Source organism: Xenopus laevis, chromosome 4L (assembly GCF_017654675.1).
Source record: "Xenopus laevis strain J_2021 chromosome 4L, Xenopus_laevis_v10.1, whole genome shotgun sequence".
NCBI classification, from domain to species: Eukaryota; Metazoa; Chordata; class Amphibia; order Anura; family Pipidae; genus Xenopus; species Xenopus laevis.
The window spans coordinates 21,740,770-21,766,050 of NC_054377.1; the positions used below are offsets into that span (position 1 = coordinate 21,740,770).

The window sequence follows — 25,281 nt, forward strand, 5'->3', positions numbered from 1 at the left end:
CAACCATGAAATAAAATGCTAATTGTGGGATTTAAAGTGAATAAAATACCCCCTCTAGTAAAACAGAAGGATATTATAAGTTACCGAGGAGTTCCATGACCATATAAAAACACAAAGCCGCATGGAACTCCGAGGTGACTTCTAATATCCTCATATATTGCAACAGGGGTACTTAATTTATTATAATACACAAGTTTCTGTGAGTCATGTGGCAGAAATTACATCACTAAGATCCGTTTATAACCAATGACGTCACTAAGCACAGTTCATAAGGATATAATTTACAGGATATTCATGGCTCTTGTGTATTATATAATATTAGTAGAAGGCAAGCAAACATTTTTGAGCAGACAATTTTTCTTTGTAGAAATGTAGTACAGGTGCCACTCATAGGGGGTTATTTACTAAACTCCGAATGTAAAAATCACAAAAAAAATTGTGATTTTTTTTTTTAATAAAGATTGGACTTTTAAAAAACCACAAATTTTTTGGAATCTTTTAAACCCCGAGGATGGAAAAGTCAGAATCAGACCTGTCGAGGTTGCATATAAGTCAATGGGAGAAGTCCCAATGATTTTTTGAGGTGCGCTTCATGCAATACCCCAAAGTTTTCGGGCAAAAATCGGAGTTTTCGCCTGAAAAATCTGAAAAAATTATGAAAATTGGATGAAAAATGGAGTAGGGAAAAAATTGGGAAAATCTTTTTTTTTTTCCCATAAAGCAAATTTTTGGAAAAAATTTAATAATAAACAAGTGCAAAAAAACAGAGCGAATTTGATTGGAGTTTGTAGCAGAATATATTGAGATAAATTCGGACTTTGATACATAACCCCTTTAGTATTTATTAAGTCATCAACTAGTGTAAAACTGATTGTGAATGTTATAGTTTCGTTAGTTTCAATGTATGTCATAAAACTTCTTACTGAGAAATTCATTAAGGGCCATTCACTATATCCAGGGGTGCAATCTCTAGATCTTTAGGGGCACAAAAGGCACATACTCCTTAGTCCTTCTCCTTCAAATTGACTTTTAATCTGATGTAGAGAGTGATATTATGCAACTGCAATTTGCAATTGGTTTTTGTGTTGTATTGTAATTTTATTATTGTAATTATATATTGTTTTTGTGTATTTAATGAATTATTTAGCTTTTTTTTTTTTTTTACTTTTTATTCAGCAGCTCTCCAGTTTGCAATTTCAGCAATCCGGTTTCTAGGGTCCAAATTACCCAAGCAACCATGCATTATTTAAATTAGAGACGTAATTATTAATAGGAGAGGGCCCTAACAGAAAGAAGAGTAATAAAAAGTAGCAATAACAATTGGGGGTACATTTACTTAGCTCGAGTGAAGGATTAGAATGAAAAAAACTTCGAATTTCGAAGGTTTTTTTGGCTACTTCGACCATCGAATTGGCTACTTCGACCTTCGACTACAACTTTGAATCGAACGATTCAAACTAAAAATTGTTCGACTATTCGACCATTCGATAGTCGAAGTAATGTCTCTTTCTCTTTAAAAAAAATTTTGACTACCTACTTCGCCACCTAAAACCTACCAAGCACCAATTTTAGCCTATGGGGACCTTCCCCATAAGCTTTCTAAGCAATTTCTGATCAAAGGAAAATCGTTCGATCGATGGATTAAAATCCATCCAATTGATTCGAAGGATTTAATCGTTTGATCAAACGATTTTTCCTTCAATCAAAGTAAATGCGGTAAATCCTTCGACTTCGATATTCGAAGTCGAAGGATTTTACTTCGATGGTCGAATATTGAGGGTTAATTAACCCTCGATATTCGACCCATAGTTAATGTGCCCCTAAATGTGTAGTAGAGCATTTGTTTTTTAGATGGGTCAGAGACCATCATTTGAAAGCTGGAAAGAGTTAGAAGAAGGAAAATAATTAAATTTAAGACCAATTGAAAAGTTGCTTTGAATTAGCCATATTCTAACATGCAAAAAGTTAATTTAAATGTCCACCACCCTTTTAAGATGCACTTTTGTCCCAGGCTAAGCTGAGTGCAGTGTCAGAAGGTGCAGTTTCCTTAACCTTTAACAGTTAGTCCTGTCCTTAAACAGCTAGTCCTGTCTTTATTGCTGGCCTTTGAGAAAGGGGTATGGACGGGGATCCAATAATCCCTAATTTGTGTGTCTGAATGATGCACAAATTAGAAGGGGGTATGGGGCAAATTGGATGTTTATGTGCCTCCCCCACCCCTTTTGGATCGAGAGGAAGGGCTCTGTTAGATTAATGCTGCAGGTCTCTGCTCTCCAAAAAAGAAGTGCAGAGACCATTCTTCCAATGTACCATTTAATGCGAAAAATGCTAAATAATTGACTTTGCTTTGCACAACTTTGCACACTCTGCGGTGCAGTGAATGACTCATATTATATCTGCCCCAAGTAATCTTCAAATCCTAAAAAATCCAGATGTAATAACTCACTTGAACAATTAAACATTATGCAATATTTTTCATTTACGACTGTCTTTTATGTACTTCCTTATCTTTCGCAGAGATTTTGAATAATGTGCAGAAGATTCTTTGCAGATTTTTTTTGGAATGACAATTAGGAAAGACTTCAGATTTTGTGCCCTTGATCAGTTTTTACATAAAGTGCAGAAGTCCTTAAAGACTCTCTTGGATTTTTTGGACACCAGCAGACTTGCTTGTCTTATGTTATTTCTGATTATTCAGAGATAGTCGTGTATTACAGTTATTACTGTGAGTATGTTGGCATTTTTCATTCTTATTTCATTAAAAAGTGGGCCACATTGACATTTTTTTTAACTGAATGGACCAAGTTTTAGGGGGGTATTTACTAAAGTCCGTTCTTTTTGGGGCAAAACTTGAATTATTCAGGTTTATTAAAGCCCAATGCAGCAAAAAGCCTAAATCTGAAATTCTGCCATCTCAGACCTGCTAACATTGTGTATGGCAATGGCAGAGGTCCCTAACCTATTTTGAAGTTTCTGTGGTCTGAGTTGGAATTAGTCTGAATATCCAACCTTTTCAGTGTTTTCAGGCAAAAATCTGAAAAATTAGGACTTTTCGGGAAAAAGTCCCAAAAAATCGAGTGATTTGGGAAAAAATTGTACACTACAGGTTTTCACATGATTTTATTGGGTTTTTTGCCCGAACCAATAAGATTGAGCTTTTTTTCAATAATAAATAAGGTCAAATTGTGGATTCTAGTTTGGAGGGACTATTTTTATTTAAATAAATAATTTTTGCCTATTTTCACTCCCATCAGTTCTCAAAATCAAATCAGGCAACATGTGCCGCGGAATGTACGAAAAAGGAACGGCGTGGAAGCACAGGTACAAAAACTTACAAACAGGCCCCTAGGGTTAAAACAGGCATTCAATCTGGTACATAGTTGTAGAATGATACATATATGTCTCACAAGAAAATATTTTGTGACAATGATAAATTAATGCAGGTATAGGACCTGTTATCTACAATGCTCAGGACCTGAGGTTTTCCAGATAACGGATCTTTCTGAAACCTGGATCCTATTCTTCATTCCTTAAGTCTACTAGAAAATTATTTAAAACATTAAATAAACCCAATATGCTGGTTCTGCTTCCAATAAGGATTAATTATATCTTAGTTGAGATCAAGTACATGGTATTGTTTTATTATTACAGGAAAAAAAGGAAATAATTTTTAAAAATTTCAAATATTTGGATAAAATCGAGTCTCTGAGAGATGCCTTTTCCGTAATTCTGAACTTTCTGGATAACTCATTTCCAGATAACACATTCCATACCTGTAATTCTATATGTGTTTGTGGAATATTACAGAGAGCAAAATATAAAATACTTTAACGCAGAAAAACAGTTTTAGAAGAGACTGTAGGACATCAATGTGCAGAGAAGGTGGCACAATGCAAAAAAACTGGTGCGATCTGACATGACTTTGGAGATGGTTATCATCTAACTCCCACCCTGTCCCACTATTGAGATACCCCTTAGCCCTCTACTAGTCATAATAAACAGCACTGAGACAGGAGTGTGGGCGAAGATCGGCCACAGCTTTATTTATACTTCCAGATCCTTGCCAAGAGGGAGGAGAGCCGCTTTGAGCCGTGTCTCCTAAAAGTCGCTAGCACTCTCGCTAGGAGCTTCAGTGCTGTTCATGAACTCTGCACCTTGCACTTTTTTGATTTTTTTGTTCTTGCAAAGGTATCCTGTTATCCAAAATGAATGGGACCTGGGGTTTTCTGGATAAGGGATCTTTCTGTAATTTGGATTTTCATTTCTTAAGTCTACTAGAAAATCTTGTAAATAATAAATAAACCCAATAAGAGGGTTTTGCTTCCAATAAAGCTGGCCATAGATGTTGAGATTTTTAAAAGGTCCGATCGTGAGACCACGATTATCTCGGATCGATCGTACGAATTGTTCATCAATTAAAAAGACCAATTTTCCAGGAAAACAAAGGGTAACTGCCTGCTTGGCCCTGCAAACATAGAGATAGATTGCACTGGGACCGGAAAAGATTTTTTAACCTGGTCGATCAATTTCCTGACAGATGTCGGACAAAAAAACGTAAGATGTTCGATCGTTTGAATCTTATTAACCGCACCATAATTTCGAAGGATTGGTCGGACTTCGCTAAAATCGGTCGTTCAGCAAGAGAAATCTTTGCATCTTAAGGATCTTGGTTGAGATCAAGTACAATGTGCTGTTTTACAGATAAAAAGCAAATCATTTCATAAAAATTGGATTATTTGGATAAAAAGGAGTTTATAGGAGATGGCCTATCGGAAACTCCGAGCTTTATGGATAATGGGTTATCAGGAGAACGGATCCCTTACCTGTACACAACAAGGGAGGTTGTGGGAGGCTAAGTAAAATAAAGTACAGTGGAAGTGCAACTAATCTGAACATTAGCTACAAATATACAATGTGATCAATGCACATTCCCTGGTCTCTAGGTCTGAAACCTGATTCACTAGTTATTTAGTATGTATGCTAGTGCACATACAGAAACCAGTTATCCAGAAAGCTCTGAATTAGGGGAAAGCCATCTTGAGTCCTTTTTAAGGAAAAAAATTCTAATTTTCTCTTTTTTTTCCTGTAATATAGAAAAAGTAACTTCCACTTGCGCCTAACTACTCTGTATGAATCCATATTGGTTGCAAAACAATACTACTGTGTTTAAATGATTTTTAGCAGATACAGTATAGTTGATCCAAATTACAGAAAGATTCCTTATCTTGAAAATCAAAGGTCCCAGGCATTATAGATGCTATACCTGTACTATCAAAAACAGGGGTTTTTAGTTATAAAGCTATGAGCATAAAATTGAAAAGGGCTGTACCACAAACAGCTTTGTTCGACAGTGCCCGTTATGTTATAGTTACCCTACTGTGCATTGTGTAAATATTTTCTTGCTCTATTTTGTATTGTGAATGTATTTCATATCATCATACAAGCTGGGTATTGCACAGATGTTCTTTGAAGGTAAAACAAATATTCCTTTCCTCATAACTTTCATATTTGTGTACCAATATAAACACAAGTACTATACATTTTGCAATAGCAAACTAGCAAATTCACCCCTGAAGTAAATTTGTACACTTCCCTTCAGAATTTTCACATATTTTAATAGCTGGCAACAACAGGGTGATGTGGGTGTAGAACAGCCTAGAACAGGCTAAGAAGGATGTAAAGGCAAGGCTATGATACTTAATGCAGAGCAGCTGTAACAAGCATATGGAAAACAGAACAAAGCAGAAGACATGCAAATTCAGCCCCTCCAGCAGTTTTTATGAATGTGAACAGGTGAACAATGAGGGCAGTTTAGTCTGGGTCTCAGGTGTGAACAGTACAGGGTTTTAAGGGTGTTAACAATAGAGGTGTTGCAATTTGCAAGTGTGAACAATGCAGGGGGAACAATGCAGGGGGATTACATGTATGAACAATGCAGGGGATTATGTTCCACAGGCAGAGCAGGGTACACACAGGCAGAGTATGGCACATTCAGGGAGCATAGGGCAGGCAGAGTATGGCACACACAGGCAGAGCACAGGCAGAGTATGGCACACACAGGAAGCATAGGGAAAACAGAACAAAGCAGAAGACATGCAAATCCAGTCCCTCCAGCAGTTTGTATGAATGTGAACAGGTGAACAATTAGGGCAGTTTAGTCTGAGTCTCAGGTGTGAACAGTACAGAGTTTTAGGGGTGTTAACAATAGAGATGTTGCAAGTGTGAACAATGCAGGGGGATTACATGTGTGAACAATTCAGGGGATTAAATCTTGAAGTTAAAGTTTAAACAATGCAGGGGCACATGGTAAGCAGACACAGCAGGCACATTTTCATGTCGGGGGCACACAAGGAGGGGTTGGACAGCTCTGTTCTAGGACATTTCACCCCCCCCATACACCAGGCATGAGAAGCTAGTGGAGTGCCACATATGTACCACATCTCCACTTTATTTAATGAAATATAAAAAAAACCTGGAAACATATAAAAAGATTTGAAATACAGTGACGGCTCAATTTTACATACCCTGATTTTAAATTTTCCATAATTTTACACCATTTATCTTGGAAATTACTAAGGGGCCCATTTATTTTTACTCAAATTCAGATTTTTTTCCAGGAATCTTTAAAAATTTGCAGTATTCTATTTTGTATAAAAAGCTCTAATAACTTTTTAAGCTTGAGATTTGTGAAGATTAGAAACTACAAAAACCTCTAACAAAACTTCGCTAGCTAAAAGTTGGTCCTATAGACATTAATGGAAGCTGTGCTGATCCTATTGGACAGCTTTAACTCAATTCAGACTTTTAGAGGTTTTCATTTTTTTTCCTTGGAATTGTCTAAAACTCTAATTTTGAGAGATTTTTGAGGTATTTGTAGCTCCATGGCTACACAGCATCTTAGTTATATAAACAATAGTCGTGTTTCTGAAGCAAACACACCAGTTTCACAAGTGCAGGGCAACACTGCATTATATTTTTATCACTTTAAAACACTTACATTTTTTGATGTTACTGGTCCTTTAATAAGTTTTGTTTTATCCATGAACAGTGCTGATTTAAAGGGCATGTAAATCCCCCACAAAAATGTAATCAGCAAGCAGCCTCTTTGAAATCTTTAGATACCCGCCACTCTGGTTGTTAACATCTTAACAGTAAGGCAACAGCATCCCCTTAATCACTTATAAATCCTTCTCTTCCTCTAACCCACTCTGCCCCCTCCCTCAGGAATTTACTTTGGCTGTTGGCTAATAAGCATGCTCAGTTCGTCTCAGTTCAGATACTAAACACACCCTCCAGTCTAACAGCCAATGAAGATATAGCATTGTTCCCATATTAACTGTTTGAGCTTAGTTTTTTTCCTAACCACCTCTACTGAGCTCAGCTTAACTAATACAGTGCTCAACCCCAGCAGAGCTTTTTATCAAAGTATGTTGTGCCTGTGTAAACCTGCATTCTGCATTGCATGAACTTTACAGCATACAGTGTCCTGTTTGCAGATGTCAATATTACTGATCATGTGTCAGAGGGAATATGGCCGCCGGGTAAAAACTGCTATTTGTTTTATATTGTCTTAAATGGAGGGGGTATATGCAGTAGAAATGATGGGGCTTGGGTGGTGAAGATATACCCAAATTATATACATTGTAGGAAAATGTAGGCTTTACATGTCCTTTAAATGTATACATTAATACATCCATGTTATACCCTTTCTCCAATAACTTGTCCCGCAATTTGCAGACCTCCTTAACAAAACTCCTCATTTGAGCTACAATTCCTGCACAACCGCAGGAATTGTTTTCTTGGAATATCTTTATTAAAACGGCGTGTATAGCAGGAGTCCACTCTCAACAGAGAATTACCTGCATAATATTTTGTATACACATATCTCTCTGTCTCTAACAGAAATTAACAAATCCAAATACATTATTTCCTTAGCATTATAACAACTAGTTAAGCTAAGGTTTAAATCCTCTTTTATCAGGCTTTTAATAAAACTCTTAAATTGTTCCCCTGTTCCGACCCACACAATCAAAAGAGCATCAATGAAACAGCTAAACATCACAACATATTCTAGGCCGAAGGTACCAGCCCCAAGAATGTGAGTCTCTTCCCACCAACCCATATATAGGTTGGCATATGTGGTGCATATTGCGTCCCCATAGCCATCCCACATTCCTGGATCTAATACAACCCCCCAAATCAACAGGTATCAGGTTGCCTCTAAAATAAAGTCTTTTACTTCATCTGTGTAATTACTGTAGCTATTCAATATTAATACTCAATTGCCATCATACCTTTACTGTGCGGTATACTTGGATACAATGAAACTACATCAGTAGTCCTGTTATACAGATTGATTAGGACCTGGGGTTTTCCAGATAATGGATCTTTTCATAATTTTGATCACCATACTTTAGGTCTACTAAAAAAAATTTAAACATGAAATAAACCCAATAGGCTTGGCTATCCGCCATTAAGGATTAATTGCATCTTAGTTGGAATCAAGTACAAGCTACTGTCTTATTATTACAGAGCATAAGGAAATATTTTTTACAATTTTGAATTACTTTGATAAAATGGAGTCTATCGGAGCTTTCTGGATAACAGATTTCAGGATAATGGCTCTAATACCTGTAGTAGTTAATATTATGAATCCAGTGTTTTCCTAAAATACATTGCTAAACAACATTAAACAAATAAAACATGAGCTGGGTAAATTAAAAAAGACAAGTAAAGACAATTTGAAAATTTCACACCAATTGAACAGGTCATTCAATCATTAACTATCCATACGCAAGTATGCCAGCAATTGCATAAAAAGCATTTCATTGCATTTTACTACTCTTTTAAATGACGCTCAAAGACCTGTCCCACATTATTAAACATTATTAAGCAACTCCATCGAAATCCAGTTTGTCTGGTTACTCTTAATGGCTATTTTATTATATTTCCTTGTTTGTTCTGTGAAAACAATAACTTGAGTGTGATATTACTGAAAAAGTGTGGTTTTCAAAGGGACCTTAGTGTCAATGGTTTGACTCCGACCCGTGGTGTCTTCCCTTCCATGTGCTCAGTAGCCTCTGAGGAAGTCGCTAAGCGACAAAATGCATCAGGTGACTGCTGACATCATCCCCAATTGCCGAGGAACCTACACGTGGAAGGGCAGACACCGCAGGTCGGAGTCAAACCACTGACACTAAGGTCCCTTTGAAAAACACAGATGAGAAGCCTGTGTTTTTCAAAAGCACATGATATGCTTAATCTTAACTACAAAATTCAAGGATCCCATTGGGAAGCTACTCCAATTTCTTTGATATATGTGAATATACCTGTATTTTGAAACTTTGTGAGTATCCACCTATAATCTGCACATCGGTGTTTAAAATCGAATGTAAAATAGGAATACAACAATGCATAATGTGTAAATAGGTGGAGGTGTTGAACTACAACATTTTAAAAAATGCTACACCATAAGTTCTCTCTATGCTATATTCTTTTTTTTTCCCTCGCTGACCCCCACAGATTGTTGGTTTTTGGTTGAATATTACGCTCGAGGAGAATGAGTTTTTTCGGGTCAGATTAAAGGGGAAACTCCAGAGACTTTGGACACTTTTTGCTCTTAGTATAATTTGTGATATTACTGGTAAATTCACATAAGAAAATATTGACCATTTCTATTAATCCAAGCATACTTCATTGATTAAAGTAACAAGAATGTAGCTTGATGAATAAGATATATCACATTTACTTAATTCTAAACCAGAGCATTTGGACCAGTTTCTGAATGTGGGAGGCTTATTTATTAAAGGTAGAATTTTAGTGGAATTAAAGCTTTTTGAAACAAAGATTAAACTCTTCTCTAAAATTACAAGTGCCATGAAAGTTATTAAAAAAATTGATTATAAAAAGACTGAATTGATAAAAAAAAACTGAACATTGTGCTAAAAATAAGAAAACCTCAAAAAAATTGAGTTTTTTGGATGATTACTAGCAAAAAAATTCCCAAAAACTTGAATTTCACTTTTTTTTTACACATCTCTAGAAATGTGTGGTTTTCCTATTTTTTTTTTTTTTTTTAAAAAAATTGAGATTTATTAAATGTAAAAACCATGAAAACCTCTAATACAAAAGTATGCTGGGTAAAAGTTGTCAAGGTCCTATATAAATTAATGCACTGATCCTATAGGACCATTGTAAATCAATTCGGACATTTAGAGATTTTTGGAGTTTTTTTCACTAGGAATTTTCTGAAAAACTAAATTTTTAGAGGTTTTATAGATATTTGTATTTTTTTCAGATCAGATCATTTTTCTTGTTTGTTTTAATAAATGTCATGACATTTGTGGTTTTAGATAAAGTGAGTTTAGTTCTGATTTCAAACACCTCTAAACCCTCTAAAGATGGTCATCAATAAATAAAAAATGGCTAAAAAAGTTGAATAGGATCAGTGCAGCTTCCATTAACTTCTATAAAAACTCTTTTACTTGCTCAAGTTTTGTATCATGGTTTTTGCACTGAATAAATCACAAAGGGGTTATTTATTAAAACTAGTGATGGGCGAATTTGCGCCGTTTTGCTTCGCCGAAAAATTCCTGAGAAACGGCGCCGGCGTCTCGTTTTTGACGCCGGTGCCCGTTTTTTCGACGCCGGCGCCCGTTTTTGCCGCCGGCGTCCGTTTTTTAGGAATTTTTTTTTTTGATGCTGGCGAATTTTTGCCGCAAATTTTTGCCGCGAATTTTCGCAGGCGTTTCGCGAATTTATTCGCTGGCGGCAAATCGCGCAAATTCGTTTTTAGAGAAAAAGTGCATTTTGTGAAAAGAACAGAAGTCTATTTAGTAATTTAGTAAATTTTCTAATTAGTGGGGAAAAATGTACACCTTTTAAAACACAGAAATGTTTTACTCTCCCCATATTATTCTGAATTGAGACTACATAAATATAAGTAGAGTAAAACCTTCATAAAATAGCAATGTTTAGACAATACAGATTATTTGAATAGAGGAGAGATGAAGGAATCTGTTAGAATCCAGTAAAATGAAATATTAGGATATTACTAATTGAACTTTTTTGTTTTCATTGCAAAAATGTGTTAAATCTACTTACAGACTATACAAATCCAAGGAGAAAAATATCATGTCAAGATAAGTGGAGTAGAAATGAACGAAACATGCATGTTTTGCAAAAATTTACAAAATCACAAAGTTACGCTGAAATGCTTCGGAGTCAATGGGAAGGTGAAATTACATTGCAATTAAGGCATTTTAAGCTTTGCATTAGCATATACATTTGTCATATGTATTATTGTATGTTTAAAATATAAACCCATTTATTGTACAACACTGTGGAATATGTTTATAATGTCAATAATATTAACACTAATAATATACAATTGACAATAATACTAATTCTACTACTTCTACTTATCATAGTAACACTACTACTAATAATATAACCTTTATAGAAATATAATTTTTTAAAGAGGAAATATGAAATGTGAATTTTTTTAGCTCTATTAACAGGTGTTTTCTTTTTTTTTTCTTTTTGGAAATACAAAAATGACAAATAAATGCCAGAGTCAACATTTCTTACATATATTTCAGATCAAGCAGTTAGACAGGATGATAAAGCAGGATGGTGAAACTGTTGCTTTTTTAGATTTTACTGAGGCTTTTGAACCAGGAAACAAGACAAGAAAAATATGACGTGGAAAGATTTTAAATTCTCAAAATTGTTTAGTGAAGCTAAATATGGTTTCAGCTTTCCTCCCAGTCAGGTCTAATCAGTAGCTCTGCTCCAACCATTATGATAATTTTCCACCAAATTCTATCTTTTCAACAGTAGTTCATCATAATAGACAAAACACTCATGCTGATATGTAAGATAAGGGTCTACCAACAAAAGATCCTCATTCCGGTTAAATAATGCCTACTAGTGATGGGCGAATTTATTCGCCAGGCGCGAATTCGCAGCAAATTTGCGCGATTCGCGGCAGGCAAATAAATTCGCGAAACGCCCGCGAAAATTCGCCGAAAAAATTTGCCGGCATCAAAATTTTTTTTCCGAAAAAACGGACGCCGGCGTCAAAAACGGGCGCCGGCAAAACGGAAAAACGCCATTTCGCTAATTTTTCGCCGTTTCGTGGGAAATTCGCTAATTTTTCGGCGAAGCGAAACGCTGCAAATTCGCCCATCACTAATGCCTACCTTTACAATCTCATAGCTGATGCAAGATGCTTTCTTCTCATGGCTTCAGAAAGAGAATACTAACAAATTTTAATTTAATTAATTTATAGATAAATTATAAATTGTATAGGATGGAGACAGAAGCATATTTAAATTAAAATTTCACAGAACCTTATTATTTAAAAAGAAAACATACAAAACAGCCCCAGTAATTTTGTTGGTGGGTGCCCCTGCTCTGTCGCGATAGGCTACCTTTGTTTTTGGTTCAGGCAATGATTGAACTAAATTCTCATGTTACAATAGCATGACTCATTATAGATCTAAATATAATAACATTTAGAAATCAATGGTCCAGATTGAATTCAATGAGAAAAAGATTTATCACATGAAAAGTCATGGACAAGATTCAATTTGAAATGCAATTCAATTAAAAAAAACGTATCTCATGATTTATCATTTGAAAACTCTATTGACATCAATGGGAAAAAACTGGAAACAAATTAGTAGAAAAGTTTTTTCTCATTGAATTGAATCTAGTCCATGAGTTTTCAAATGATAAACCATCAACTTTTTCTCTCTGAATTGAATATGGGATCTCGATCAGATTGGTTAATCCGAGGGGTAATTGCACAATAATTTCCCAAGAATTTATACATACTGTAATAGTTTTCACCCATAAAAGAGTCCATGCAACAATTTAGCAATGCAGTTACTTTTAGCAAATCCCTGAGTGTGTAACCTTCTGTCACATCAAAGCATATGGGACCATATACAACTCAGAGTTAGCATTGTCACTAGGTAGAAGTAAATTTAATACTAAAAGTAACACCTTTTAAGGCAAGTGTTAATGCCAGCGCTCCCTTTATCTGTGTTTTGTTTAATTTGCACCATATGCACAACCATATTTAAATCATCAAAGCATGTGAATTAGCATTGTGGCCTAGATAATTTTCACCATTTATACCACTAGTGAATTCCCTATACTCCGCTGCATGCACTGGCCCTGCAAGAAGGAACCAACTACCACCTTAGTCACCACATACACAAAATGTGCACATTTAGGGGATTATTTATTAAAATTTGAATGTTAAAATCTTGAAAAAATTTTATTTTTTTCATTGGAAAACAGATTTCTGAATTTTTAGATGAAATGTATTTTTTTTAAATTTTACGTTTTTGGCTAAAAACGATAAAGATTTCAAGTGATTTGGGAAAAAAGTGAAAAAAATTTGATCCATTTGGGAAAAAAATTGAAAAATTAGAGTGATTAGAGCGATTTGGGATTTCACTTGATTTTGTTGAGTTTTTCAGCGATCCATTTAAATTAAGTTTTTTATTAATAAATAAGATAAATATCAGGCGTTTTTTTTTTAAAATAAAATATTAGGATTTTAGTAAATAACCCCATTAATGTAGGCTCGTGTGAGTACATGTGGGTCTCACTACTGAAATCAGTCTGGGGCTATGATAGGCTTTTGTGTTAAAACTATTTAACTTCCTGAAATTACACATAAAGGTTAACATTCTCATGTGAACATAATTCAATCAGCTTGGCATCTTAGAATTTTTCAAGATGCTGATCTTATCCCCTACCATCTTTAGGGCCCTATCATTGTTAGTTAGTTCCCTCTTTCTATGTAAATAAATCCATACTTCACTTGTAGTATTGAACTACATTGCCTTGTTTAGCTTTGTCAAAAAAATCATAAAAATTTGCAAATATTTGCTGAAATGTGTCAAATGCATTGGAGTCAATAGGGCAGATTTACTAAAGGGCGAATTGGGTATTTTAGTGAAAATTCACCAGAATGATAATTCAAAGGGACATCACCAATTTACTAAAAGGCAAAGAGGGCAAATCCCAAAGAGCTCTGTGATTTTGCTAAGGGTCCCTGGGCTTGCATCACTAGAGATGGGTTACAGTAGAGTAGGTGCAGGGCTGATAAAGATATAGGATCTATAATTGTGAATTGTTGGGACCTAGAGTTCCTGACAACTAATCATCTGATTATTAAAACAACAACAAAAAACAAGAGACTCATTCTTAAAATGCTAAAAAAGATTTTTAATCTATATATAAATCATGTTATACTCTGGAGCTGATATACACAACACAAAGACAATCGCACAGATGTAAAAATGAAGTCATATAATCATTGTTCAGGCAAATAAATAGCTTTTCTGGCCTCAGAACATGAAAAGAAACAAAATTCAAGTTCTGAAAATACATATAAAGTTTACAGTCCTTCATGTTTACCCATTGGTTAAATTCGGATTATTCAAATATTACTTTTATTTCCTCTTGTTTTAGTGTGGTGTGTCATATATAAACACTATCAGATCTTAAGTGCTGTAGACACAGTCCTTTGGCAGAGAATTTTATGTGCAAATTCCCTTTCTCTGTCTTGATTATACACATTGGTATTTGTTAACCCGGAGAAGGGGAAAGAAATATGGAGATTGTTTAATAAAAATGTAATCCATGTTTCAAAGATACGTAAATGATTACTATTGGGAACAAAGGGAGCAGTGGGAATGTAACAGTATAAAGTAATGGCAGTGTAAAATAACAGATTATAAGTATGCTAAATGCGTTTTTGTAAATATTCATTATTAGGAGTTACACTGCATTGACACAGGTTGATAAAGATATCACTAAAATGTGCTTACATTCAGAGAAAAAGCAGTGCTCAAAACAGACAAATGAAACAAAGGTATAATTAAAAGGCAATTGATAGGTTGTGTTTTCCAGAGGAAAAAAACGTGTCATGGGAGATATAATGGAAAAAATTGTTAATGTCCACTTTCATCACTAGATTAGAGCTTCTTCTTCGATTGCTGAGCATTGTCCTGGCATTCAGTTCTTGAGCAGCCACATTCTTCAACATAGGTGTAAGAGAATACTGATTTGCTTCCATCTTTGCATTTCAGATCTATCTGTCGTTGGCTAGTCTTCATCTCCTGGCAACAACTGCATGTATGTTCCATTGAATTGGAATCTGCAGAGTATCTGTGGGAATAATGGTTCAGGCTTTTAGGCTTGACTCCCAGTTAAGAATTATGAATGTGTCTTCTAAGAAAACTTAATTAAACCCATGGTTTCTGAATATCATCCATGCTTCATAACTTACATTGATTTGGTACTGCAGCTTCCCTCACAGTAGGCCATTTCCACTGTCTGTTCAGACTCACAGGTTCCATGTGTGATGAGCTTGCTGTCTTTATGGACAAGGCAACCATTTTTTATTTCAGCAGCTGAAAATAAATGTAAAACATTTTTGCTATAGTTAACTATGTATTATTTATTTACTATAAACAAGCAATAGATTATTGCATATCATTTGAAATAGTCTTTATTTACAGGTATGGGGCCTGTTTTCCAAAATGCTAGGGACCTGAGGTTTTCTGGATGAGGAAACTTTCTGTAATTTGGATCCCCATAACTAATGGCTTATAAAAAATGATGTGAACATCAACTAAACCCAACAAGATTGTATAACTTTGTTGGGATCAAGTACAAGGCACTGTTTTATCCCTATAGAGAAAAAAATAATAATACAAATCAGGATTATTTGATTAAAATAGAGTCGATGGACGATGGCCTTTCTGGATAAGAGGTTTCCAGATAACGGATCCCATATATATCTCAAGGGTAGTGATGGGCGAATTTATTCGCCAGGCGCGAATTTGCGGCGAATTTGCGCAATTCGCGGCCAGCGAATAAATTCGCAAAACACCCGCGAAAATTCGCGGTAAAAATTCACCGGCGTCAATTTTTTTTTAAGAAAAACGGACGCCGGCGTCAAAAAACGGGCGCCGGCGCCAAAAAAACGAAATTTGCAAATTTTTCGGCGAAACGGCGCAAATTCGCCCATCACTACTCAAGGGTACATTTATAATATAAACACATACAGTTGATAATATGTCAGTGACAATGTCTAAATATATTAGAGTTCATTGAGGCTTTGCAATCTTATAAAAACATAAGGGTTTTATTCTGGGCACTTAGGGGCACATTTACTAAGCTCCAGTGAAGCATTCAAAGTAAAAAAACTTTGAATTTCGAAGTTTTTTTTTTGGGGTACTTCGACCATCGAATACGCTACTACAACCTACGACTACGACTTTGACTTTGATTCGAACTAAAAATTGTTCGACTGTTCGACCATTCGATAGTCGAAGTACTGTCTCTTTAAAAAAAAACTTAGACTACCTACTTCGGCAGTTTAAACCTACCGAGGTACAATGTTAGCCTATGGGGACTCTCCCCATCAGTTTTCTAAGGTTTTTTTGATCGAACAAAAATCCTTCAATTGATCGATTAAAATCCTTCGAATCGTTGGAACGATTTCTACTTCGATCAATCGATCGTAGTATTTGCGTTAAATTCTTCGAATACGATATTCGAATTCAAGGATTTTACTTCGAGGGTCGAGTTCAATTGTTTATTAACCCTCAATATTTGACCCATAGTAAATGTGCCCCATTATGTTGAATAGACTTCTAATATAGCTGTAGAGTATAGATGGGAATATAACATTCCCAGAGAGAAATAAAACTCACAGTTCACTCTCTTTGCTCCACGTTTGACAATGGCACATTTTTATAAATTACTACCTCTGATAGATATAATAAGCTTGTAAATTAAAAGTTATAAATAATAGGATGTTACATCAACATAATAGAATACTTCCTTACCCTCACAATGCTTGCAGCAGCCATTAGCTGATGTCTTTACAGTACCCTGTTTCTAAAATAAAAAAGGGTAAAAAATGAAAAAAAAACCCAGTCAATACATAGGATCATTATAGAAAAAAAAGTGTAGTTGGGGTTTCATTTTTTCTGTCAGGAATGCGCTCTAGAATTTTTCGATAATCAATGAAAGAGAGTGGTTGCAGAAGAATAAATATTTGAAGTCGTATTATAGATGCATATGGACAGTAATAATTGTGTCATAAAATTAGCCATAAAAAAATAAACAATAAAATTGCAAGTGTCTGGCTGAATTTCAGATCGTACCTAATAAAAGATTGAGACCCAAACAGATGGAAGAGGTTATAATCCAACTATTACATTTCCAAATAAGAAAATGTATGTTCAAACATTCATACTTAGGTATTTCATATTTGTTCACTTTAGGGATGAGCGAATCTGACCTTGCTTCGGCAAAAAATCATGAAACGGCAAAAATTTGCGACAATTTTTTCACCCATTGGAGTTCTACATATGGGCGTCATTTTTGCAGCGAAGCTTGGCGGAAAATTTTGCTCATCGCTAGAACTTTGTTTCATCCCATATTATCTATTTGGGTCTTAATATATTAATTTAGATATTTGATTATATAGTCTGGTGACCCTGTTTGGAGAAAGAACCTTTATAAAATTATTAAGTAGGTTATTTGTTCTGTACATATTTCAACAAGCATTTTTTAAAGTGTTCAATAACCCATAAACAAAAACAGAAATTTATATACAGTACATGGATTCCTGTGCTACTGACAATCGTAAAGCCCCTCATTGTGTGTTCTTTTCTACCTGCTTATATAAATAAAATAATCAATGTATTTGTATGTATAGCTGTTTTTATTGTCTGCATAGCATGGAGACTCTTTTGGAAACGATACCCAAATCGGGTATGTTACGTTCTTTAACCCTTATATCAGTTAGAGGAATATATTAACATTGATTTGTATTTAATTAAGAATTTAACGTGTAGGTTTGAGAACAAAATGTACCTCTTTGCATTCGTTTTCATCAAAAGGAGGACAGGATATCGTTATATTTGTGATATCATAAGTAGGGGAACATGTATAGTTTTTGCACTTGTCATCTTCTGGGGAATAGGTCTCTTCAGGCTGAAATGTAAGCAAACGTTAAATGTGAACAGATATATTATTGAACTCATTAAGCCACATCAAAAAAAGTGGGCCCGCGTCAGAATAGTTGCGAGCATAAAGACCGTTGCACGTCAAAATTATTCGGACGCCCAATGACTTTAATGCATTTGGAAATAGGCACACGTATTAAAATTTTCGCAGGTGTCTAAGTTGACGCGCGTCAAAATAATTTTGATGCCCATTAACTTCAATGCGTTTTTTCGGCAAAGAGAAGTGGGACAAAAATCTCCAATCACTACTTATTTATGAATGTAAATACAAAGTGCGAGTTTAGATGCAAAACAGTTGTAATTGTATTGATGCAATTAACAAAGTTATTTGCACATTTACATGCTTCTGGAAACTTGAGGTTAATTGTGGAATTATTAATGCCACATGTTTGAGATGCCGCCATTCCAACACAAATGCAGGGGAAATAGCATGTGCATGCAATTAACCAAACTGACAGCACCAGGGGGCAAATTCACTAAGCGTCGAAGCGCCGAACGCTAGCGTTACTTCGCTAGCGTTTGTCATTTTCGTTACTGCGCAAATTCACTAACGAACGCTGGCGTAGTTTCGCTAGTGTTACTTCGCACCCTTACGCCTGGCGAATTTTCGCTAGCGACGTAACTACGCAAATTCACTCACTTGCGCAGTGTACTGAACGCTACCTTTTACGCTAGACTTCCTTCGCCACCTCAGACCTGGAGAAGCGCAATAAAGTAGATAGGGATTGTTTCCAAAAAAGTCAAAATTTTTTCTAAGTCCCAAAAAACGCTGGCGTGTTTTCTACATTATGGGTGATAGGCTGAAAAAGATCTAAAAAATTTTTGGGGCTCCCCTCCTTCCCCCCTACATTTCCTGACTCATGACAACTTACCTAGACAGGGGGCACATGTGTAGGGCAAAATAAAATTTTTATTTGCAGATTTGAAGGTTTTCTAGGCATTTTTAGTGCTGATACATATTCCTCCATTGAAATTTGAATTTGGCGCCGTATGCAAATTAGCCTTCGCTAGCGTAACTTCGCTTTACATAGCGAATCAACACTAGCGCAACTTTGCAACCTTACGCTACCCCTGAGCGCAACTTCGGATTTTAGTGAATTTGTGGAGTGCTGGCGAAACTACGCCTGGCGAAGTGCGGCGAAGTGCGGTGAAGTTGCGCCTGGCGCAAGTTCGAATCTTAGTGAATTTGCCCCCTTGTGTCCACATTGGCGAATCACACATCAGTTGCAGCCCCAGCAACAGAGTGGGTGCCTGCAATGAACCTGCAATTTTGTGAGAAAAAAAATGACAAATTGCATTCGAAAAGTCCATCTTGCACTTTGCAATCACTTCATAAGCTGGTCTTGATTTTTATGTTTCAACAAAGAATTGTCATTGAAAATTTCCTAGAAACATATCAGAAAACGTACCTTAAGGACTTTGGTTTTGTTGTCATCCATCTTCATTACACATGCCACTTGTACACATGTTCCACAGCAGGCTCCCTTCTTCTTTTCATATTTATATCCCTGTTTTACATAAAACAATCATTTTTGTTATCTGAAGCAAGAGAGTAATATGTTCAGCTAATAAAGAGTAATGAAGGAGAAATCATTACTACTTTGTTTTGTGTAAATAGACCCTTTAATGGACAATTAATTCTGAAAGCCAAATGTATCTGAAAAAGCAGAGTCTTACCTCTAAGCATCCTGATTGCTCTGTGATGGGACATTTCTCTGTATGGGTGTTCAATTCAAAGTCTGGTTTACATTCATAGGAGATGCATTTGTCTTCTTTAGGTGTGTAGGTCTCTCCAGACTACAATGTTTAACAATAAAATACTGAAGTTATATTAATGTTCATATTAATATGTTCATTAATGAATATGTTAATTGATCAATATATTAATGACTATGTTAATATTAATGTTCCTAAACATATTAATATTCATATTTTTATCCACGTATATATTTTATATAGTCTCACAATATAGCATATTTTCTGGCATCATTGTAGACATTAAAAAGCTGAACAGTGTTACTTTATGGGGCAGATTTATCAAGGGTCGAACAGTTAATTCAAATTAAAATTTTCTAGTGTCAGAATTCACACATTTTTAATACCACTATTCGAATCTAAGTTTGAATGTGAATCTCAACTTCAGGTGGCACATCTCTTCAATATTTGCCCAGAGTGCACAGTAAATATAAGTAAATCATTCAGAATACCAGCACAATAGAAAGTATGCATATTTTGAATAATTAGCATGGAAAGTACCTCAAGGAGTTTGGTTGTGTTGTTATCCATCTTCATTACACATGCCACTTGTACACATATTCCACAGCAGGCTCCCACCTTCCTTTCATATTTATATCCCTGTTTGACATAAAACACAATAATGTTTTCTGTAATCCTATAGAAAGCAAACATCAGTACATAAAGAAAATTAAGGAAACATTACTACTTTAGTGCTTTATAAATAGGATATAGGAAGCCAGATGTACATAGAAATGCAGAATCTTACCTCTGAGCAATCTGATTGATCTGTGATGGGACATTTCTCCTTAAGGGTTTCCAGTTCAAAGTCTGCTTTACAGTTATAGGAGAAACATTTGTCTTCAGGTGTGTAGCTTTCTCCAGGCTGCAATGTAAATCCAACAATATAATATTGTAGTTGTCCATATAATTGTTCACTATTTTATCCAAGGATATGCATGTTCCAAAAAGTCTCAGAATAAGGTACAGTATATTTCCTGCCATCATAATAGTATAGTATATGCATAGTAGTATGGTAGCAAAACATGGTGGTGCATTCTGGAATATTTGTCTATTTTATAAGGTACTTGTCATTCTATGCAAATCAATACATATAAATCCGCATACCCATCAGGATATATACATATATGTAAAGAAGGTCCGCACTCTCAGGACTTAAAAATTAGATAATGTTTTATTAACAAAAGACTAACGTTTTGGCCTTTCTCTTTGAGAAAGGCCTCGGAGAGCCTGAAACGTTAGTCCTTTGTTGATAAAAAATTATCTAATTTTTAAGTCCTGAGAGTGCGGACCTTCTTTACTGAATAATTATTTCAAAAATGTCGGACACTGCACCCAGGCAAGTTGAACCTAGTGACGAGAGTGATGACTCCTCCTAAGTTCTTGTATATATATATATATATATATATATATATATATATATATATATATATATATATATATATATATATATATATATATATATATATATATATATATATATATATATATATATATATATATATATATATTGTGAAAAAGAGCTATGTCCCAATAGGCTGCCTCTATATGATGGGAGGCATATAGCACCCAGCCTGAGGTATTGGCTCCTTTAAATCGCCACAGTAAGACAGGTTAGGACCCTGGAGCAAGGATAGTTCAGTATGTTGTCCAATTAGTCCGCAGATGGGGCTGTTTAAGGGAACCGGTGTGTTGTACTGGGAGTCAGAGAGAACCTCTGAACACACGCTGTGAAGTGATTGTGAACAAAATGTGTATTAGACTGCAACTCCAAAGAGCGACTGTTTGTTACCTCCGCAAGGAACTTTCCTGTGTACTGTAACACTGAAAACCGGTGAGGTTTTCCTTATTATTGACTGTTATAGCACGGAACTTGTGCCTGTTTAATTTGTCCGGTTTGAACAATAAACCCCAGGCAGGAGCCTGTTTCATTTTTGTTGCAAACCTAAGCCTCCTGTCTCCTCTGTAAGAACTGTTTTACCTGAGCCCTACCCACTGCTATTCCCCACAATATACAGTATATATATATATATATATATATATATAATTTTTTTTTTTTTTTTTTTTTTTTTAATTAACATGAAAAGTACCTTAATGAGTTTGGTTGTGTTGTCATCCTTCTTCATTACACATGCCACTTGTACACATGTTCCACAGCAGACTCCCTCCTTCTTTTCATATTTAAATCCCTGTGAGACATAAAGCACAAGATTTGTTTGTTGTTATACTAAAGCAAAAGATGACATCAGATAATTAAGAATAACTAAGGGCAAACATTACTACTTCGGGGAAGCCAAATGTATATAAAAATGCAAAATCTTACCTCTAAGCATTCTGATTGATCTGTGATGGGACATTTCTCCTTAATTGTTTCCAATTCAAAGTCTGGTTTACATTCATGGGAGATGCATTTGTTTTCTTTAGGTGTGAAGGTCTCTCCAGGCTGCAATGGTGGGGATGGTGAAACTTGATTATATTGTTGAACTAAGCAGATTAATGACTATTTAAAATGACTAACTATAACTGTACAGTACATTCTCCTGGTAACTTAAGGCTACTTGGGGGTGCATCATTGCACCTATCCAGCCTGCTCTGATAAATTAGGCAAGTATACATATAGTAGCTAGGGAACCTTGGAACTACCACCTTACTGAAAGTGCCAGTAGGTTCAGAGTTCAGAGCCACAGAGGATGTTCCAATTGAGGCTTATTTCAGGATAATTCCATTATTAACACAGAGCACCAGAAGTGACCCCATTCAATACAATTACAAGGAAAGTAACATTACCCCATCATTTACCAAAACAGAAAGCACTGGTGCACCCAACACAAGGTGCCATAACCATAAAATAACATGAATTGTGCCTAAAACTTCATAAATTAGCCCTGTTATCTATTCTTTCATAAAACTACTGTGCTTTCACAAATGTCATGCTTTGTTTCAGTTTTTCCCAAATCTAAACATATTAAGCTACAGTGGGCTATACAGGTATGGAACCTGTTATCCAGAATGCACTCGACCTGGGGTTTTCCAGATAATGGATCCTTCCATAATTTGGATCTCCATACCTTAAGTCTACTAGAAAATCATGGGAATATTAAACAAACCCAATGGGCTGGTTTTGCTTCCAATAAGGAGTAATTATATCTTAGTTTGCATTTTTTATTATTAAAGAGAAAAAGGGAATCATTTTTAAAAAATTAGATTATATGGATACAATGGGGTCTATGGGAGATGGCTTTTCTGTAATTCAGAGAATTCTGAATAACAGTTTTCTGGATAACACTGATTGGCACACTGAATTGGCATACTGATCCTGACTTTATGATTCAACAAAGCATGTCTTTGACATTTATCTCTAAAAATAAATGGAAAAAAATACCATAAGAAGTTTGGTTGTTTTGTCATCCATCTTCATTACACATGCCACCTGTACACATTTTCCACAGCAGGCTCCCTTCACCTTTTCATATTCATATCCCTGTTTGAAAAAAAAGTAATTTTTTGTCATCCTTAAGCAAGAGATAATTTCAGTTCAAAAAGAATAGTGAAGGAGTAACCATTACTACTCTAGTGCTTTGTAAAATGGACTCTAAGTAGAAAATTCATTATGGTAAGAAGAAATGCTGAATCTTACCTCTGGGCAATCTGTTTTGTTTGTGATGGAACATTTCTCCTTATGTGTTTCTAGGTCAAAATCTGGTTTACATACATAGGAGATGCATTTGTCATCTTCAGGTGTATAAGTTTCTCCAGGCTACAATTTAAACCCAACAATAAATTACTGTAGATGTCCACATATCCAACTGCAAAATTTCATACATTCATATCAGCAGTTTAAAAAAAAAAATTGTTATATGTTTACATTTTGGTTATTTTCTAAAAATACTTTCAAATGTGCCATGCTTGTTTTCAAATAATATATTTTTCACATCAAAACTGAAATATATAGGAAACATATTTGAAATATAAAGGGGCAGATTCATTAAGGTTTGAGTTGTGTTTTCCAGGAAAATTTTAGTTGTCAATATATTTTTTGGTCAAAACTCACATTTTTGGTTTAAAAATTTTTTTTTAAAATTTTTTAAAATGTATTATACCCTGACCCTGGAAATAGCTTGAATTTGAAGATACACCATCTAAAGCCTTTTGAGGTCATGTAGGAGTCATAGTAACAAAGTAACATAGAGTCAATGGCAGAGGTTCCTTCAATCATTTCAAGTAATTAGCCAGCATAATGTTTGAGTTTTTTTCCAAGGGTTTTGCAGCAAACTCAAATAATATGAGTGATTCGAGTTTAATTTATTAATTTGAGTTTTGCAACTAAATGCAGGTTTTTTCTTAAATAAGAAACCATTCGATTTGTGAGTTAATTCGAGTTATAAAAAACTGACATTTGATAAATAACCCCATAGTGTGCTGTACAGGATACTAGAGTATGTACTTTACTTGCTCATGGTTTACCAAAACAACGCTACTTTGCCTACATACTGGTGCATCAATCACAAGTGGCCATGTCCTCAATCTAGCAGGTATCTGCAATGGTGCTGGTATTCTGTATGCACTCCATTGTGATATAAAATTGTAAAACAAAAATAAATTGTGCCCAACAATTGCGCCTTCATAAATTAGCCCTGTATATTCTTTCATAAAACTGCTTTCACAAATGGCATGCATTGCTTCCGTTTTTCCAAATCTAAACACAATTCTATGAATTGGCACACAGATCCAGATTTTATGATTCAACAAATCATATGTTTGATATCTTAAAAAAAATGACCTTAAGAAGTTTGCTTGCTTTGTCTTCCATCTTCATTACACATGCCACGCGTACACATATTCCACAGCAGGAACCCTTCGCCTTTTCGTAGTCAGTTCCCTGTTTGACATAAAGCACAACCATTTTGTTGTTTTTAAACAAGGGATAACTTCAGTTCAAAAAGAATATTAAAGGAGTAAATATTACTACTATGGTGCATTATAACAAGAACTCTGCATTAACAATTTATTGTAGTAGCCAAATGTAAAGTATATAGAAATGCAGAATCTTACCTCTGGGCAATCAGATTGATCTGTGATGAGGCATTTCTCTGTAAGGGTGTGCAATTCAAAGTCTGCTTTACATTCATGGGAGATGCATTTGTCTACTTTAGCTGTGTAGGTCTCTCCAGGCTGCAATGTTAATGTAATAATAAAAAAGATTTCCATATTAAAGTACACAATTTCATCTATGCATCTACAGAAATAAGATTCTAGAGAGCATCAATAAGATAAATTTGTAATTTATTTAAAAAGCAGAACCCAGGGATATATTTATGAACTTTCATCTATTATTTTATAAAAAAAAAATACCTTCATGTGCTTCATACAAAATATATATACTGTCATGTGCTTACAGGACAGATGTTACAATTATATTAGCAGATTTATCAACAATCTAATGGTTGCAGGAATGGTA

General features: G+C 35.1%; 1 protein-coding gene across 1 annotated transcript in view; it reads right to left on the minus strand.

The window, feature by feature from the left end:
- Positions 1-25,281, minus strand: part of LOC108713473 — a 152,950-nt gene that overhangs the window by 86,485 nt on the left and 41,184 nt on the right. The window contains exons 60-73 of the mRNA XM_041589615.1: positions 24,876-24,995; positions 24,604-24,702; positions 23,461-23,580; positions 23,206-23,304; positions 22,147-22,266; positions 21,914-22,012; positions 20,572-20,688; positions 20,325-20,423; positions 19,746-19,865; positions 19,478-19,576; positions 17,917-18,036; positions 16,881-16,932; positions 15,314-15,437; positions 15,002-15,192 (exon numbers count right to left, since the gene is read on the minus strand). Coding sequence (XP_041445549.1) covers positions 15,002-15,192; positions 15,314-15,437; positions 16,881-16,932; positions 17,917-18,036; positions 19,478-19,576; positions 19,746-19,865; positions 20,325-20,423; positions 20,572-20,688; positions 21,914-22,012; positions 22,147-22,266; positions 23,206-23,304; positions 23,461-23,580; positions 24,604-24,702; positions 24,876-24,995 — 1,579 coding nt within the window. The remainder of the gene's footprint in view (positions 1-15,001; positions 15,193-15,313; positions 15,438-16,880; positions 16,933-17,916; positions 18,037-19,477; positions 19,577-19,745; positions 19,866-20,324; positions 20,424-20,571; positions 20,689-21,913; positions 22,013-22,146; positions 22,267-23,205; positions 23,305-23,460; positions 23,581-24,603; positions 24,703-24,875; positions 24,996-25,281) is intronic.